General features: G+C 38.0%; 1 protein-coding gene across 2 annotated transcripts in view; it reads left to right on the top strand.

The window, feature by feature from the left end:
* Nucleotides 1-19,822, top strand: part of LOC129274387 (sulfotransferase 1C4-like) — a 22,223-nt gene extending 2,401 nt beyond the window's left edge. The window contains exons 2-8 of one of the 2 annotated variants that reach the window (XM_064108247.1): nucleotides 2,861-3,037; nucleotides 4,603-4,730; nucleotides 5,925-6,041; nucleotides 7,336-7,462; nucleotides 11,885-11,979; nucleotides 16,878-17,076; nucleotides 17,884-19,822. In XM_064108247.1, the coding sequence (XP_063964317.1) occupies nucleotides 2,872-3,037; nucleotides 4,603-4,730; nucleotides 5,925-6,041; nucleotides 7,336-7,462; nucleotides 11,885-11,979; nucleotides 16,878-17,076; nucleotides 17,884-17,990 (939 nt within the window). In that variant the 5' untranslated portion in view covers nucleotides 2,861-2,871 and the 3' untranslated portion in view covers nucleotides 17,991-19,822. The remainder of the gene's footprint in view (nucleotides 1-2,860; nucleotides 3,038-4,602; nucleotides 4,731-5,924; nucleotides 6,042-7,335; nucleotides 7,463-11,884; nucleotides 11,980-16,877; nucleotides 17,077-17,883) is intronic. The other variant, XM_064108248.1, reaches the window with a different exon arrangement.

The following is a 19,822-nucleotide window of genomic DNA, read 5'->3' as shown; positions in this document are numbered from 1 at the left end:
TCCAAAAAGTTGTTGGTTTTCTCTGCATTTAGAGATTTACTGCAGCCTCTGTAGAAAAAATTGAAAAGGAATCGTTCGTCACTCTGCAGTCACAGTTCCACACACAGAGTGCGCATTTGCCATAAAAACTGTATGCGCGATGAGTGGTGCGTAGCTTTAGGACCCGCGCAGCTTTAGGACCCCCTACCATATATACGTCTTGAACTGATTGAAAAGTGCCTTTTAAGGACTGCTTGCACTTAGCCATGAAGACGTTACATATTTCAACAATCAAATAATGCGAGCTGAAAATTTTTGACATTTCTACATAAAGAATGGAGTTTTCAATCAATTTTTGTAATCGTGAACAGGATAGCTATACTTTTTAGCCTATATCTAAACAATTGATGCGAGCGCGAGGGGAAAAAAAATCGAGATTTAGACCTTGAACGGTACACTCTATTCATGTTTTGTAAATCATTGAAAGGATAAGAGGGGGTCTTCCTACATTAATAATTCGAGCACAAAGGGCGAGCAGAAAATTTTTGATATTGTGATCTGAAACTGGATAAATGAATGAATATGCGCAATTTGTTTCAGATTTAGACCTAGAATCTAGGCATTCTAAATACATCTTTTATCATGAAGATAAAAGCGAGTGCGAAGCGCGAGCTTAAAATATTTGATATTCCGATCTGAAAAAGGGGTCAATTTCAGCTTTTATATTTCAAGCATTTTGTAGGAAAATTGTAAAGTGGATATAAATCGCACTTAATAAAGAGCTGATATTTTTCATTATTATTACTTTGAGGCATAGGACCAGGACATCCTTAGGACATGTCATATGAATATGATGACTATCTTCCTATTCCTCTTGCTAAGCGCGAGATTAAACAAAAGGGACAATTTAATTATTAAATTGATATCTTATTTATGAATAGGATGCATCAGTAATCAGTTGATATATTTTTAACCATTAATGCAAGCGCAAATCGCGAGCCAAAATTTTTGATGTCATGAAAAGGGGATTTTAAGTAGTATGTTATATAATCAATATTGAGATATACATAACACGCCAATCAAAATGCAAGCATGGCAGAGCTAGCTGATGCGTTTTGACAATCAGACCTGAAAAGGGATTGATATTTTGAAAACTTTATGGAATACATGAAATAATAGGTACCTGATAAATCAAAATTCGCGAGCGCGCAGCGCGAGCAGAAAATGTTAATTCAGACCATAAAACTGACTTTTTTACAGAGCGCTTTTTAAAAATCAATTTGTAAATCACACAAAATAATGAAAGTTCGATTTCTGAGGAGAAATATGTTTTGTATATTGACTTCCAAACTTGATATTTAAGCTTCATGTTGAACAAGATATGTGAATCACCTAACAGGCAATGCGAGCGCGAAGCGGGAGCGAAAATTGTGACATGAAAGAATCTTTTTTTTCCAAGTCTTCATCTCATCTTACGTTATTCACTCGTATTCATCCTCTTCTTTTTTCTCCTTTCTTTTCCTTCCTTTTTTTCTTTCTTTCCTTTTTTTCTTTTTTTGCTCCGCCAATAGGGGGGGTGGGCCCCTAGGGCCCCCTGGATCCGCCTATGTGAATGGATACATCAATTGCGAACTTAACTGCTTAATGAGCTCGAAAAATTAGGCGTGCGAGGTTCAAGACAATAATATACGTAAATTTAGTCATATGTGCTAATGAATGCTATTAATGCAAACGACAAAGCAAATCTCTAATAAAAAAATAATACTCGTTTAAACAAGGACAATAATATGGAGATACCAGCGTATTGAAGTCGGCCTACATATCAAACATCTAGGAACCAATCTTATCCAGGTATGCTGGTTTTCCTAGTTTGGATTTTGATTAAATAAAGGGAAAACGTAAACAGGAACATATGCCGTGGGAATAAAAACGAGAAAAGGATATGTAGAAGTATACTAGGCCTATTATATAAACGATCTTTACCCCCCCCCCCTCAAAAAAGGAAGAAAAGTAACGTAACTCATTAAAACATAAGGTATACATGGTATACTCAAAATTGAAACAAGAAAGACCTAAATATTATCGTGCATCCATTTATTAAGATGTTGAGAATGAGCGAACTTAGTTCTTTGTAAAATACTGCATGTTCTAAATCGCCAAACACTCGTTGTACCCCGTTATCAACGCTTAAGAGTCCACCCAGATGTCACGATAATCTTATTGTGACAACATCCCATTTGGAGAAATGATCCGATGACAAGATTTAGTTCTCAACATGTGTACTCTCTTTCGAGGATGATCAGGTGCCAAGATGTGGACATGACGAGGTCAACGATCTAGTCATCTTAAGATGTAGACATGAAATGCTCTAAGATCTCGTCATATCATCTCTTCTATCATGATGGGGACATGACTAGATCTGAGATCCTGTCATCTGATGACTTCTCCGGAAGAATATATACATTACGGGATCGAATATGTACCGTAGTCATCCTCTTTTTCATGGTGACATGTATCCGATATCCCATCTGGGGCCCTTTTCATAAAGGACTTGCAGCTGTTGTAACTTTGCCATTATGGGAACTTTCATGGTAACAGGGCTCAGCAGCCAATCAGAATCAAGGTTTCCATGGTAGTTGCCATAACGGCAAAGTTACAAGTCCATTATGAAACGGGACCCTGATCATTTCTTTGGAATGGTATCTACCTTTCGTGATCGAAGACCTCGTTTCTGATCATCTCTTCCACATGATATTAGAATTACGAGATCCAAGATCTTGTAATCTGATCTGGGTGCCATCTGATCATCTAAGTCATGTTAGTGGCAATTCTAAGCTCCCACAAACCACGTTAACCGTTATTTAATGTACATAAATCACAGGCAGCATCAGTATGAGTTCAGGATTCTCATCTAAAGTTCCCGATTGCGTGGTCCAGACATGCTACGAGTATGAAGGCGTCATCTTACCCAACATAATGCGCAAGGATGTAATAGAACGCGTCAGGAACTTTGAGTGTCGACCTGATGATCTCTTCATAGTAACCTATCCCAAGGCAGGTATGTTGTCAACAAGTTCAGGGTGTTGCCTGCGTGCGCTGCAACCCATAACGTTTCCTCGATCAAGAAAAAGGGAAAAAAAACGGAAAGGAAAGAAAAGGGAAGGATAAAGGGTGAAATTTATTATTTTTGGAATATGCCAATCAATATATCAAAATTTTTGTTTTTAAAGAACGTCAACATGGTCAATTTTTGCGCCCAAATGTTAGTGAATCCCACCAGAAAATGCACCCATTCATGCGGAGTGTTGAATGTAGATAACGTTACAATGTCTGGCGAGCCCAGAGAAACAAACTTCATTTAATGTAATTTTTTATCATGTAATTTCTGAAAGTTTCCATGGCGAAGAAGAATAGTTTAGTAGGTTTCACGGTTTCCTGGGCAAGTGTTGGTCCTGAAAAGGACCAACCAATCTCGATGTTTCAACAAGTGTGTTCTTGTCGTCTCTAGGAGAATCACCTGACTCCACAATTAAAAATCTAAAAGATGGCAGAGCCTTAACACTTTTAAATATGTTCATTTTCTGTTGGGGTTCATTACCTTTTAGCACCATTGAAAAGAATGAGGATAGAGAATATGATATAAGCTGAGCTTGAATCAACATCAAAGGAGATTGAAACCTAATTTGGAACAATTAAGATAGCTTGTGTGAAAACAGAAAAATCAAAGAAACAGATCAACAAAAGTTTGAGAAAAATCAGACATATAATGAGAAAGTTATGAGCATTTGAATATTGCGATCACTAATGCTATGGAGATCCTCACATTGGCAATGCGACAAAGATGTGTGATGTCACTTGTGAACAACTCTCCCCATTACTTTAGTATATATTTCACTTATACTGCCTCTCATATCACATCTATCATTAGATCATGTGTTCTTTCTATACAAGGGCATGTAATACAGAAATTTAAAGAATACATCATGGATAAAGAGTTTGTTTCACAATAAGAAAAGGCAAAAAAAAGACATTTTGGGGGTATTTCATAGTCCACCAAAGGGAAAGTTGTTCACATGTGACGTCACACATCCTTGTCGCATTGCCAATGGGAGGATCTCCATAGCATTAGTGATTGCAATATTCAAATGCTCCTTACTTCATGAACTTTCTCATTATTTGTCCGATTTTTCTCAAACTTTCTTTGTTCTTATTCTTTGCTTTTTCTGTTTCGACACAAGCCTACTTGTTCCAAAGGTTTCATTCCCCTTTAATTTACAAGAGCTATCCTCCCTTTTTCAAAACATTGGTGAGGCAGAAATATGTCTCGGCCGGGGATCGAACCCGGCCCTCAAAAGCAAATATACTAAATATAGTTTAAGTTTACATGTGGGTATTGTTCACGTATAAAAATAAGAATTCAAAAGAGATTTGATTATTAATTTGAGATTTCTAGAAAGTATTAACAAGATCAATAGAGAAGGAAAAGGTATAAAGACATCAACATGATCAAAGGCGTGTGAATTTACGTGGAACTAAAATTAAATGATATATGACTTGATTTTTATGAATTTTTTTTTAATGAGACCAAAACCTCGCGCACATTTGTATATCTCCGATCATCAGGTACAACTTGGATGGAGCAACTTTGTATGCTAATTAAACATGACGGTGATGCCAGCCAGTTAGGAGGCGTCCATCTTGTGTTGATGGTTCCATTTCTTGAGATGTTACAGGACCGTAATAACATTTCCGTAAGTATATGTAGTGTATCAAACATAAATATGATAATATCAAATTCTAACTTTCAAATTGCGAATTTATTTTCAGATAAAATTAAAGGGTGCGTCATTAAAGGGGAATCCAGCCTTGGCCATAAAATGTTGTGTTGGGAAGGAGAAAAATAAATTAAACAGAATGGTGAAAGTTTGAAAGAAATCGGACAAGCAATAAAAAAGTTATAGCTGCTTTGAAATTGAGATCATTAATAGTATGTAGATTTCAAATTGGCAACTGGGTATTGAAGTAAATTATGACAAGAGGCAAGGACAACTTTCCCATAGGCCATGTACTTTATTATCAGGGATTTGTGGTTTTCTCCTAAGTACCCATTCCCCTGGGGCAGTAATCTAAATATAACCCAGGTAGTATATTGTTTTATGTCCTCATGAAAGAAATATGTAATTTGAAATAAAACTTTTGGGAAAAATGACATTTTAGCCATAATATGTATTGGAGTACATGGAAGAGTAGTCCTTGCCTTAATACATCACTATGACATCCCATATGCAGCCAATTTGAAGTCTCCATGGGTATAGTGATTACCAATATTTACAACTTTTAAAATTTTTTAACTTTCTTGTTTGTCCAATATTGTTCAAACTCTTACCTATCAACTTGTCTGATTTTTTTTCTTCTTATAAAAACAAGTGTTTATATGGGTTGGATTCCCCTTTAACTTCATGTTATGTAAAGTTGGAATCTGAATCTGATATTCATGGGTATATTCTCCCAGAACAATAATCTTTTTTTTCATATTACAATTGGCATTATTGAATATGACTGTAACCTTTTTATGCCTGGGGCTATGAACAAAAGATTTTCCTTAACGTTTTAATCATAATGATAACAATAATAATAATAATATTGATAAAAGTAATAAGCTGGGTTTATAAATTGCTTTTGCCTGAGGATACAAAGCACTGTTATTATTACCCCGGCTTTTATTTGATCGAGCTACCATCACCGGCGCTCGGTGCATATAAGGAATTAATCCTGCCGGGTACCCATTCACCTCACCTTGGTCGAGTTTGGCCCAGTGTGGATACATTTCTTGCCGAAGGAAAACATGCCATCGCTTTTAATAGTAAAGACAGTGAGTATGAAGTCATTATTGTAAGTATTCTGACAAGTTTTCGTTTTTAACAACGCATTTTATGACATTTCAGACGTCACGAGCATTTGTTGATTTGCCCGAGAAGATGCCATCTCCAAGGACGCTCAAATCTCACTGTCATCCACCCTTCTTACCCCTGGATATCCGAACCGATGATCCGAAAGCAAAGGTAATTCTTGTAGCCCCTCAATTTGCAAGGGTCACTCCGGCAAAAACTGACTCCCGATCGTTCCATTCTATCACATTATTCGCAATGACAAGCCATCGCCATCGGTTCTACTGACACGACTCGGTCTATTTCCAGTTCGTCTAATGACAATTCGTCCAATTGCCAACTCGTCTACTATCATTTAGTCTACAATCTATTCAATATCCACCAATGCGTTCACTCACTATTTCATCTAATAAGCAGTTGGTCTAATAGCCATTTAGTCCATTTACCATTTGGGCTAATTAGACTAAGTTAATTGTGCAAAATGAATGAAAATGAAATGGATATTAGACCAACTGTTGGTTATGAGACGAAATGGTCAAAGACGAAATGGTGATTAGACGAAGTGATGATTGGACCAAATGCTTGTTTGACGAAATGTTGATTGACGGAATGGCATTAGACTATTAATGAAAGTAGACCATGTGGTGAGTTAACCCAGGGAAATCATAGATTTGACATTTACATATTTCTATAAAACGATGTTTGAAAATATAATGAAAAAATAATAGAATACATTTGGCATGAATATTCCTTTTTTCTTCAAAGAAAATTCCACCTGAAATATACTTTAATCCCAATGGCATCCCAATCATGTGTAAATGGGTCACCTTACCCCCTCACCCCCCCCCCCCCCCACACACTGCCCCAGCAAAATACCCTGGTGCCGCCACTGAGTTTGGAGGATATTTTAAATACCGTATAAACACACAAGGATTAACCATGCCCATGATAGAGTCATGGTAATTGTCCATTCGTCTACTGCCAACTCGCCCACTAACCATGTTAACCCAGGGAGTTATTCATTGAATTTCCTGGGTGTATGTAAACTTCTGGCCTGAACTGTATATATTCACATTTTGACACAATACCGATTACTTCCAAAAGACGCAAAATATTGAAAATCAGATCAGTGGATCCTTTTTTTAAATCCGTGATGGCATTTATATGCACCAACACATGCCTTTCAAATTATATTCAAGAAAATTAATATTTCGACATTTATTTTCGTCTGCCTCTTGCCGCATCCCAAACTGAGCCCCCCCCCCCCCCTGAGCCATCTCAAAATTTTGCCATTGAAAGGTTAGCAATTATCCCTATGAAATAATTCTAAAAGTTTTCCTATAAAATCCAGCCATCATCATAAAAAAACCCACAATATCTCCAAAGGTTTTAGGTTTTGAAGTGTTTCATTAATTTCCTCATAAGAATGAAAAAAAAAGTGAATCCTGTCTACTAACCTAAATTTCAGGTTATTTACGTGGCCCGAAACCCAAAGGATACGGCTGTCTCCTACTACCATTTCTGCCATTATACGCCGGTTCTTCCAAAATATGAATCTTGGGATGTTTTTTTTGAGGAGTTCTTAGCTAATAGGGGTAAGTTTTTTTTTCTTTTTTAACGGGGATGTCGCTCCTGGAGTCCTGGGCGTTCTAACAGGCGTCTTAACCCGTTAACGTCGACGTAAATTGCCTATTCGCCCACTTCCAACTCGTCCTCTCACCACATGGTCTACTTTCATTTAGTCTAATGCCATTCCGTCCATCTACATTTCCTATACCATCACTTCTTCTAATCACCATTTTGTCTATGACCATTTTGTCTCATAACCAGTTGGAAACATCCATTTCAGTTTCATTCATTTTGCACAATTAACACTTAGTCTAATTAGACCAAATTGTAAATGGACTAAATGGCTATTGGACCAACTGGTTATAAGACGAAATGGTGAGTGGACGCATTGGTAATTAGACCATGTTGATAGTGGACGAACTAATGGTAGACCGAATGATAGTAGACGAGTTGGCATTTGGACGAATTGGCATTAGATGAGTTGGAAGTAAACCTGAAGTAAGCTGTAACTCTGTATCGTGCCATTCAAAGCCGCCCGCAACATTCCTGCGGCAAAATAATAATAATAATAGATGCTTATATAGCGAATAATATTCGACAGAATCTCTATGCGCTTTACAAAAGAGGTAATTAAGTCTAATACAGGTATACTTAGAATAAGTTACATAAATACTAAATGACAGATTAACAAAACATTGTAACATACCTATCCTAAACAAAATAATCTAACAAGTAACATGAGAACGTTTTTAAAGATTTGAGAAAGGTGGAAGTACATGTGATGGCCCTCAGATTATTCCACAGTACAGGTGCTGCTGACTGAAAGGCACGATCACCAAACGAACATGTTTTAGAAGTTGGTACAGTTAATAAATTCTGGCTAGAAGAGCGGAGATTTCTTTGTGGGACATATTCAGTAATCAGATCATACAGGTACAATGGGGACTTACTAACTAATGTTTTATGACATATTGCTATTATCTTGAAAACAATTCTCTTCTGTACAGGCAACCAATGCAAGTGCGACAACAAGGGCGTAATGGGATGTTTACCTTTAGCACGCATGATAAGTCTGGCTGCGCTGTTTTGCACTATTTGTATCTTTCTTATATCCTATTCAGGCAGGCCATATAAAAGTGAATTGCAAAAGTCAATTCTGGAAGAAACAAAAGCGTGAATCAACATTTCAGTGGTCTTTTTACACAAGTAATTCCGAATTTTTGTAATTCTTCTCATTGAACACATTGCAGATTGAATCATAATCCTAACATGTTCTTTTAGTTGAAGGTGTTGTTCCATGTGAACGCCAATGTTGCGTGCTTTGGTTGTCTCATGTACATCCACCCCATCTATTTCAATACAAGCTGGTGTTAAAGCAGGATTAAACCTAGATGAAAAATGAATCACTTCAGTCTTCTGTGGGTTGATTTTCAAACTATTTCTTCGGGCCCAAGACAGAACTTCAGCGAGACAAACATTAATCCTGCTTTTAGCATTCTGTAGATCATGTGGTTTGAATGCTAAATACATTTGAGTGTCATCAGCATATAGCATTGTTTCCAGGCCATGGGATTTGATAATTGCTGATATTGGAGAGCTGTATAGCGTGTAGAGCAATGGACCAATTATCGATCCCTGAGGCACCCCGCAGAAGTCAGTGATTGGTTTGGAAACAGCTTCCTTCACCTTTACAATATGTGTACGATGTGAGAGGTAGGATGATATCCACTTCCGTACAGACCCATCGATACTATACAAATGTTTCAAGCGATTTATCAACATGTCATGGTTAATCAAATCAAAAGCAGCACTATAGTCTAAGAGCACCAGCAGAACTTCATTTCTATCATCCAGAGAGACCAATATGTCATTCTGTGCCCTGAGCAGAGCAGTTTCAACACTGTTGTGTGGCTTATAAGCTGCCTGAAGTGGTTGTGCAGATCGTTTTCGGACAGGTATTCCTGGAGTTGTTTGACAACAGCTTTCTCAATTAATTTTCCCTCGAAGCAGAGATTAGAAATTGGACGATAGTTCGACAGATCATCGGCCGAAACATTGGATTTCTTGGTGAGTGGTGTCACGACTGCTCTTTTTAATGAAGAAGGAAAAACTTCGGTTTCAAGACTAGTTATTAATCTTCTTCATCAATGGTAGTAATACTAGGGCACACTTCTTGGTAATAGTAGTCGGCATGGGATCTAGAGGGGAGGTTGCAGATGATGACGACTCAATCAATTTCAAAACATTAGCTTCTCCACAGTCTGAAATAATTTACGTAAATCGCAAGAGTCTATCATATCACGGAAGTATGATGATTGCATGACTGCTAATTTATCGTAGTAACGTTTACACTCAGTCCTGTAAATCTGTCGATCAATCTCAGTTTTAGACTTCAGCATTCGCCGCTCACAACGACGTCGCTCCTGCTTTGCAAACCGAAGAGAATCATTGTAGTAGGGAGCGTTTGGGCGAAGAATGACATGTCTATCTTTCACTGGTGCATGTTGATTCAATACATCCTCCAGAGACATGTTATACAGGTCAACTAACAAATCGATACCATCTGGATAGTTCCCCTCAAGTCTCTTTGACAGATCCCGCTGGAGTAGATTGAAGTTAATGTTTTTCATGTTGCGTGAGAGAAGATGTTTCCTAACCTCTTGAGGCCGACCTAGGCGTAGAGTACATGTAACCGCTTCATGATCTGAAGGCAGATGACTGTTTTTCTAGTCCGGAGATGATATGATCACCTGCATGAGATATAACAAGGTCTAATGTATGGCCTGACAAATGGGTTGGGAAAGTCACATGGTTCTGGAGGTTGAAAAGGTCTAAGACATCTTTAAACGCTAAACTGTCCGGATTGTCTTTAACATCCATATGGAAATTTAAGTCTCCTACCAAAAGTATCTTTTGTGAAGTTACTTGTAGACTTTCAAGTAAGGAAGTAAAATCATCTGGGAAAACGGCTGGTCCACTTCCCGTCCTCTTCCGGCTGTATGGAGGGCGGTATATGACCAGTAGGCGAATGACATGAGATGGCGAGTTAGGGGACGTAATACAAATGTCCATGTATTGAAAGGAATTCACTTGGTAGCACTGATGAAGCTTAAGATCGAAGCCCCGATGAGCAAGGATGCCAACGCCACCGCCAGAGGTCTTAGAGCGCGGGACGTGATGGAATACATAGTTAGGAAGTGTTGCGCCTATATTTGCAAAAACACAGTCATCATGTAAGGAATCTGTCAACCAAGTCTTTGTTAGAGCAAGAATATCTATCTTCTCACTAATCACAAATCGCATATTGCCATAGCACGTCCTCTCGCCTTCATCGATCTGGCATTCCAAACAGCCAGTTTCACAACTTGCCTAGCTATCCTTGTAATCTAAGGTAATTTTTGAAAGAGTCCTAGTCGTAGACATCCTTTGTTTAGCTCTAGTTTGTCCACTCCTTTTGAACCATGTGTGTTCCTTCACCAAAGACCCATGTGGTGCATCAATATGGGATAATTTTACCTGTTGTCGCTTTCTGATTCCCCCACGCTTTCCCCGATGTGACAAAGGTATATTGTTGATCCCTAAACCTTTCACATTCTTCCAGGTAGATTCAGGAAGTTTCTTGTTTGCAAGAGGGCTGTATTTTAAGTCCATGAGTTCGCTAACAGTGTAAGTTAATCTTCTACCACTCATGGGTGGTTGGGCCAGGGTTCATCTCGATATCTCCAAAAACCAAGAGCTGAGTTTGGAACATGGCTGTTCCGAAACCATGCTCTGACTTTTGACGTGGTTCCTTATTTCCATTAAATTTGTTTTCTTACTAGATGCTTGACATCACGAACTACTAGTGAGGGTGATTACAAAATACTTTTGGTCCTTCAAATCTTGTCATGTTGGGAGGGCGAGAGGACTATGTCCATATAGACTGCGGAACAATTCGACATCTGATGGTGGGGGGGGGGGAGGGAAGGGAGGCCACGCCCCCTTCCGACCCTCTTCATGCCACCCATGGGAATTGTTATACATCTCATAATTTATTGATGTTAAGAATCATATAAATGATATAAAGAAATATTATTTAAGACGGCTTGCAACGCGCAATCTTATTGATCAACACTTTCTTTGATCAATTCACAATAGTGCACGTCCTCTTTGCATGATCTGACGAATGCATGCACGCAACGCTGCACTTAAGTGCGACTCCAAGTCATACTTAAATCTTTGTGAAACACCCCCAAGTGTAACAGGCCTCCAAGCTTTGAATTTATGAAGAACGTTGTATTCATAAATGGAACATATTCTTAATCATTATTATAATGATTACGAATATTTCCATTTTTGATAATTACAAAAGGGGAAGGGTTATAGGAAAAATCATCTTGGGGGACAAAAAGTGTAAGTGTTACGGGCTTGAGAAAATTCTTGAAATCTATGTTCTTTTCTCATTTTAGCTCCTCATGGATCTTGGTTTGAAAACGTGTTACCATGGTGGAAGAGAAGAAATCATCCTAATGTTCTCTTTCTCAAGTACGAAGATATGAAGAAGGTAGGAATTATCTGTATCTTATATAAAAACCGACTCAATTTGAGAAAAGGTAACTTTAAAATTGAATTGAATTTGCTTCGGCCGCCATAGATTCTAAAATTTCTACGGCGAGTAGCAATTGTACGATTGTCGCATAATTTCAACGGTCACTGATTGTAGCAGTCTCATAATATGTTTAGGTCGCCACACAGCAAACTTTTTTATTTATGGAGACAGAAAATCTGCGGCTGACCTTGGCCTTGGAATGATGACGTACGGTTGCCGTAGGTTTTATTTAAATACTACGTCAGACGCTAGGTGCCTGCCAGGCTCCCTCACGGCGGCAGCAGGGGGACTATTATACATTGAGTATGCAATGAGTGGCTTGGCACACTCATGCTTATCATGATATTTTACATTTCAATATAGCGGCACAGCCTTGCAATATTAAGACGTCCGGTGGTCACCCACCGTCTTGCCCTGCCCACGTACAATGAAAGATGGAGTCAAGAAATGACAAGTTTGAACGAAGAGATGAAGTAACATTGTACATGTTTATTTCAAATCAATGTCAAATCAATAAGCTAGTATCATATAATAACATCGCATCTCTGGACTAGACGACCGACAATGGGGTATAACTAGCCCGACAAGACATGGCCTACGGCAGCAAAACAAATCGTGAACGAAAAAAAACTACCCCGCCCGACATAGCACTTGCCCTTTTTATCCTACTTGGCTCAACACCACGTGGCGAGAAAACCCTTCCCCAAATCGGTCCTATCACTTTTGGTGCAATGCGCCAAATTAATCCTCCTGTAATATTAGTGTATAAAATGGAACTAAATAATGTGCGTATTCTGATTCCGAATTCAAATATCTCGGCTTTCCATTATTCTACCCTCTTACGTAACTCTCTTTACCACTCCCCCAACTGCTCTATCGATCAACTGTTTCTCTTTCTGCGACTCTCACACTCCCACTACATTTCTCTCATCTACTCTCTATCCAATTCTCTCGTTCTACGACTCCCGTGTCTTACAGCTCAGTTATCTCTCTCCCACTCTCTCTTTTTCTCTCTATCCTCTTCGCCCCCTCTAGTCGCTTAAAGGACAAGTCCACCTCAACAAAAAGTTTATTTAAAATAAAAGAGAAAAATTCAACAAGCATAACACTGACAATTTCATCAAAATTGGATGTAAAATAAGAAAGTTAAGACATTTTAAAGTTTCGCTTTTGTCCTTGGGGGTAATTGTCCTTGGGGGGTAGTTTCCTCAGGGGGTAATTGTCCGGGGGGTAATTGTCCGGGGGTAATTTTCCTTGGGGGTAATTTTCCTTGGGGGGGGGGTAATTATCAGGGGGGTAGTTTCCGGGGGCTGATTGTCCGGGGGGTAATTGTCCTAGAACCTCACAAATACCTGGTCAGTATGCAAAGAAGGAGACTGATGATGTCATCCACTCACTATTTCTTTTGTATTTTATTATATGAAATATGAAATATTTTAATTTTCTCCTCACTGTCAGGTAAACAATAATTAATTCTTCCATGAACATGTCATGCATGTGGAATTAGCATTGTTTGATACTACAAGGTTTAGTCAAGTTGGTCCTTATTGTCAAATCTGTAAAAAATGAAATATTGTATAATTCAAACAATAGAAAACAAAAGAAATAGTGAGGGACATCATCGAAACTCTCATTTGCATGACCTTGAATTGTGCATACCACTTTTTGTGAAAAATAAGCGAAACTTTAAACTGTCATAACTTTCTTATTTTACATCCGATTTTGATGAAAATTTTCAGCATTATGTTAGTTTGATTTTTCTCTATTTACTCAAATCAACATATTTCTATGGTGGACTTGACCTTTAAAGATGCAAGTGAGCCGGAGAACAGGAAATCAGAAGCAGAATAGAACAATATTTAAGTTAAGCTGTCCATCAATTCTAATTCAGTATTCAACTCCACTCTTCCAAATCCATTGAGCCCCGAAAAATACTAATTCTAGATCCCAGGCAGCCCAAACGCCTAACAACCATTCAGTTTAAATTCCTTCACTACCGCATTCTAAACACAGCCGGCCTGACCCAGAAAACCGGCAACTAAAACAAATACATTATGGAATGTAAATGGAATTCTAGGCCATGGCTACGGCTGGTCTGATTTCTACGGCGAGGGTAGAAATAAAATAAATATAACTCCGCGCTATAATTCTGCGGCCACCCCTACGGTCTGTGATGCTGCAGTCACATCGCCGCTGAAATGTCACGAATTCAGGTATTCCCGCCTTTCGTTGGAGAACGCGAACGCTTATTTGCAACGGTAGTTAATTTTGGAAGAGACTTTTGGGCCCGTCGTCATGGTCGTAAAACTCTGTCCTGCAATGCAAATTGTGTGGCATGAGATTTTTTTTTAGTTTCGCATCTGGAACGGAAACATTCAATCTGCGTTTCGTGTGCAAAATTCTGGTTGCTACAATGGTAACAGCGATATATCCGATTTAGGACGACTTTCCAGAGCCACATTTGGTTCCTCCCAGAGCTCGAGAGGCCGCCCGGGGGGTCCACTTCCATTGGAGAGTGGATACCAGGCGCGACCACGCGTAAAAAGGGAAAGAGTGGGCAAGTACGTTACGTATAGGCCTATGTAACGTTATAAGGGTGTAAAAAACGATGTTTAAATACTGAAAAGGGGAATATTATTTCCAATACTTGTACGGTTTCACAAGGAAAATGCTTGTTAAGAGATGCATTTTTATAATCTGGAAAAGACTTGCTTCTCTTGTTTAGGGTGCTTTTCGAAACCCCATGGTCGCACCTGGTATCCACTTATGAATGGAAGTGGCCCCCCCCCCGGGAATTTGAATCTAATCCCCCATTTTTGGGGAAAGTAAAACATAGTGCCCATTACAGGCATATCGTTTGTGTAGGAGGAGTAAGCAAAATAAAAAAAACACGCAAATTAGGCTTGTGTTCAGACGTAAGCATGTTTAGGGATATTGCCTATACCGTGTACATATGAACTTATGCGAAATGGTTTCGGCTGGAGACATGGGTGAGGTGATCTGACCCATGGAATCAATTGCCAGTGATCCACCAATAATCCACATTAAATGCAATATCGATTCGATGGACTGCAATGATCTATATCTAAGGCTTAATTCAGTAACTTTTTCCTCACTCAATATGTACTCGATTTGTTTGAAAAACCACTTTCTTATCCATGTCATAATCTATTGCAGGCCCTGCATTTCGAATATCTCCAGCCAGCTGTCATAGACGAGGCTCGCCGCCGGCTCAGGGGGCATATACGATGATGACAATCAGTCGTAATGTACATGTATGTATGGTGCGGGTGTCGCGGGAAAGAACTTTGCACACGAAAAGCAGATCTGTAGGGCCTGTAACCCCCCTGTAACACAAAGCTTAGCAATGATTGTAGAGCAGTTTTCTACGTTTGATTCTATTGACTATAATGTACAATCAATCTTAAAATCAAGTGTATGATTAAGCGTTAACTTTTGTGTTAGGGGACCCTAATATTAGCGTCGGTGAGGTTTGCGAAAGGTGGCTATTTACGGCCGCCGTACGCCCGTCGAAGAGAAAATATGACTGAGGTATTATGCTGCAGTCACATGTCCCCTACGGCAAGTCAAAAACAGCCGTTTATTCATTTTTAATCAAACCACCTACATGTATGTAGCTGGTACCCCAAAATTTTAACCGGCTGTTTTTGACTCGCCGTACGCCGCCGTCGGGGAAATGTGACTGCACCATAACTCTGACAAGGTTTTCGAGGTACGCCACTGATATATTGACGTCATGGGGCCGCTATCTTTCTAGAGGCGGAAGATATTGCCAAACCATCATGATCATACTCGAAGTGTTGATTTCTCAGATCGTACTGAAGTGGGTGACGCAGATGTGAAAAGATCGTTCCCCATTCAGCTGATATTCGAAATGTGTGATTTTTTTAAGGAGAGGTTTCGATTTGCCAAACAAAATTGCATATAGGTGTAACCATAGTACTTAAAGTACTTTGTTGCGCACTAAAGTGTGTCTACCATAAAGCATTTCAAAGTGAACAGTGTGCTGTACCTGTCCTGTTGGATCTAAAGTCAGCTTTTGATTAAGTAAGATCACAATATTCTGTTGGAAAGATTGAGCTCCGTTTTTGTCTGTCTCTGGCACAGCGTAGCAATGGTTTGGTCGTACCTTACCGGTAATTCAGTGCCTGAATGAAAATCGGATGAGTAGCCCAATGGATTAGTGGCGTCGTGGCCCAGTTGATAAGTCTCCGGACTTTGAAGCAGAGGGTCGTGGGTTCAAATTCCAGCCATGGCGTAATTTCCTTTAGCAAGGAATTCATCCACAGTCTTCTGCACTCGACCCAGGTGAGGTAAATGGGTACCGGCAGGAAATAATTCCTTAAAAAGCTGTGTGCACCTGAATCGGTAGCCTAGCTTAGCCGGGTAATAATAATAGCAGGGCCCGCTGGGAGAACAGTTTTCGGAACTGAAGTGGCTACCCTGGGTAAATATTCCGTTATTATTATTATCATCATTATTATTATTTTTATTATGAGCACCCATTGGAATACTTCAAGGGTCCGTTATTGGACCCCTGAGGTATTTGGCAATATCATCATGAATCACAATATCCAGTACGATAGAGGCCATGGACTCTTATAATTTCCACCACTAAAAAGAAAAGTACGAAAAAGAAAGAACAAATGGAAACGTATGAAATATGGTTCTAATCTCTGAATATTATGTCAAAATCTATTAGCAAGGAAAGTCTATTGATTAAATTTCTTTTTGAATATTTTTCGGTCGCTCGCTTTTTTTAAAATTACTTTATTAATTGATTAACTAACGTCAGATCAGATAATTGAAACATTATTTCAAACGTATTTTAGGATCTTACAGGAGCCATACAACAGATAGCCGAATTCATGGGGAAGACCCTTTCCGATGACGTCATAGATAAAATCGCAGAAGCTTCGACGTTTAAAGCAATGAAAAACAATCCTTCATCAAACCCAGATACTATTCTAATGAAGGATATAGAACAGGCTGGAATGGAGAAACCAAAAGACAAATCATTTATGAGGAAAGGTAAGAGCCACCAGGGTGGCCTAGAGGGTATTTTGGTCATGTTGGTGGGGTTGGACATGACGACGTAACGGTGACAGTGATCTTTCAATTGAATGATAGGGGTACTGTGTTGCTAAAACGGTCATATATATATTTGTCAATACTCCACACCAACAATTCAAACTAACATTTAACTGTAACTAAAAATATTTTAATCTAAACTTTAACCCTCAATAAATTTGAAAAATACTATATATTCTAAATAATGTCTCTACAATGCCTAATGACTTGTGCACCTGCAGTGTTCCTCTTTCTATCTTTTCATTTTCAGTTTTATTTGCACATCCCTTCTCTCCCTTCCTCTTTCATTTGCCTCCCTTACCCCTCTTATTATAATTTTATGATTACTATTTTGAATTCATTATTATTGTTATTGTTATAATTGTAATTGTTATCTAAATTACTTTCTACCTTTTGTTGTCGCTTATTCGCTTAATTTTGGTATTTTGTAGATTACTTATTTTAAGCTTGTTTTCCGTTCTTCTCTTGTGCAATATATTATGTTATGTTAATTAGTATTGAAACTTAGCTCAGGAGCTTGCCTTTTAAACAAACTGCTTTTCTTGGGAAGTCCCTCCGTTCAATCAATTTATCTTCAGTATTTGTTATGAAATGTCATTGAACTGTATGTATTATTTTAAACTTGCACTTGTTCTGTTACTTCGATTATATTATCTTTATAAAAAAAGAAGGAGAAAACAATGAGAATAACTCATCTTCTTTATTAGCTTAACCTTTTTTCTTTCTTTCCTTTTATTTGTCCACCAGGTGTGGTAGGAGACTGGAAGAATTATTTCACTGATGACCAAAATAAACGATTTGATGAACTGTACAAGAAACAAATGGCGGACTCTGGACTTGAATTCGAATTTTAGGATTGCTCTTAGGAAAACATTTCAATCAGTTCCATATTCAACATGAATGATAGAGCATATTGAAATATTATTGTGGTTTTTATTGAATAAAAATAGCTGCATGTTGATAGGCATTATGTATTTTCCATAACAGTACTTTTCCCCCCTTCTAATTAAACACATTATATATATATATATATTGTGAAAGAAATGAATATAGGGAATAATGGTAGGCATAGCTCGATTATTTTTTTCACAACATATTTGAATTAAAATAGTTCCGAAAGCTTATATACATATATAATGTCTCACATGTTATGATAATATCATGTGTATATTTTATATCGGTATACAGTGCGTCCCACAAAAAACGAAACCGAGATTTATCGATGATTTATCATAATTTAATCACAAATACAATAGGAAAATGACTTACCATTGTAAAGCTTAGAATCTCCTCTTTCATCTGAAATTAATTTCTCATTCACACATGGGTAAGCAAAAACAATTTGAAGAGGGGATACCAAAAAGTCATTTGGCGGGCTGTATCTGGGTTTCAAAAAAGAAAACCGCATTTTTACAAAGTTCAATATCTGCTCTTTGATTTGATACCTCAATTACAGAAAATGGTCAAGAAAAAACAAAGTTCTGACTATTTGAAATAAGGCTTGAATTTCATAAAATTAAGAGGTTTTACAGGCAAGCGTTCAAACTCACTCGACACTCCGTTTTGTTGACGATCGGCAATGCATTAAGTCTTTTATTAACCATGCGATAGCTTCTGTGGGAAACCGGTGAAAACACGTTTATTTAATGAAATTATGGAAATACAAGCGTTGTTTCGAGGGAAGATAACTTTTTTACTTCTTGACCATCTTTTGTGATTTAGGTATCAAATAAAAGAGCAGATATTGAACCTTTTAGGCATGTGATTTTCTTTTTGAAATTCAGACACCCCCGCCAAATAAGATTTTGGTATCCTTTCTTCAAATTGTTTTTGCTCATTCGTGCATGAATGAGGAATAATCTAAGTAATATCAGATGAAAGAGGAGGCTTTAAGCTTTACATTGGTAGGTCATTTGTCTATCATATTTGTGATTAAGTTATGATAAATCATCGATTAATCTCGGTTTCGTTTTTTCTGGGACGCACTGTATATCGGTTTTGTGAATATGATTTCTAATATAACAACTATGACTAAAGACAGTAATATCGGATTAAAAAAAGTAGTTTGACAGTGTGTAATTTGAGTCGTGCAGAAAAATCTTGTATTTTAATATTGGTAAAATTGGTAAATATTTTTTTCTAATGTTAAGATTCATGGCCTTCTGTGTATTAATTGGGTTAATGAGACATGTTCAAGAGGTATGTACATAATTTCAAAATGCTCCGCTACCATTGTCAATAGATCAATATGATTCGGCTCGCGGCTTTGCGCTCGCATTATTCATTTAATGAGCCCTTAAACATGTTAAAATGTCAACTTAGCAGGTGAATATATTAAGAGATTTTAGCTCACGCTTCACGCTTGCTTTATTTCTTTTACAAGATATGCCACAGGACAATGTTACATGTTTACTATTACAAAATATGCCTAAAAAAGTGCATCCTTCTTGGGTCAAAAGCTCAAATCTAGTGAGATTCGTATCATGTTCATGAATCTCACATTATTTCTTCCGACGGGCCTGCGTCGAAATATGGGAAATTTCAATACCTACAACAAACTAAAATGAGCCATGGGTCATTCAGTCATGGGATGTTTTAAATGAAGTGAGTTGTCTCACTCTTGATAAACTGTTCTGGAAGACAGCATGCTGCCTAATGTATAAATACATTTACAAAGAATCCCTGA

The sequence above is a fragment of the Lytechinus pictus genome, chromosome 13, assembly GCF_037042905.1.
Source record: "Lytechinus pictus isolate F3 Inbred chromosome 13, Lp3.0, whole genome shotgun sequence".
Lineage (NCBI taxonomy): Eukaryota > Metazoa > Echinodermata > Echinoidea > Temnopleuroida > Toxopneustidae > Lytechinus > Lytechinus pictus.
The sequence above is the reverse complement of the archived record's forward strand: the minus strand, read 5'-3'. Positions and strand labels throughout refer to the sequence as shown.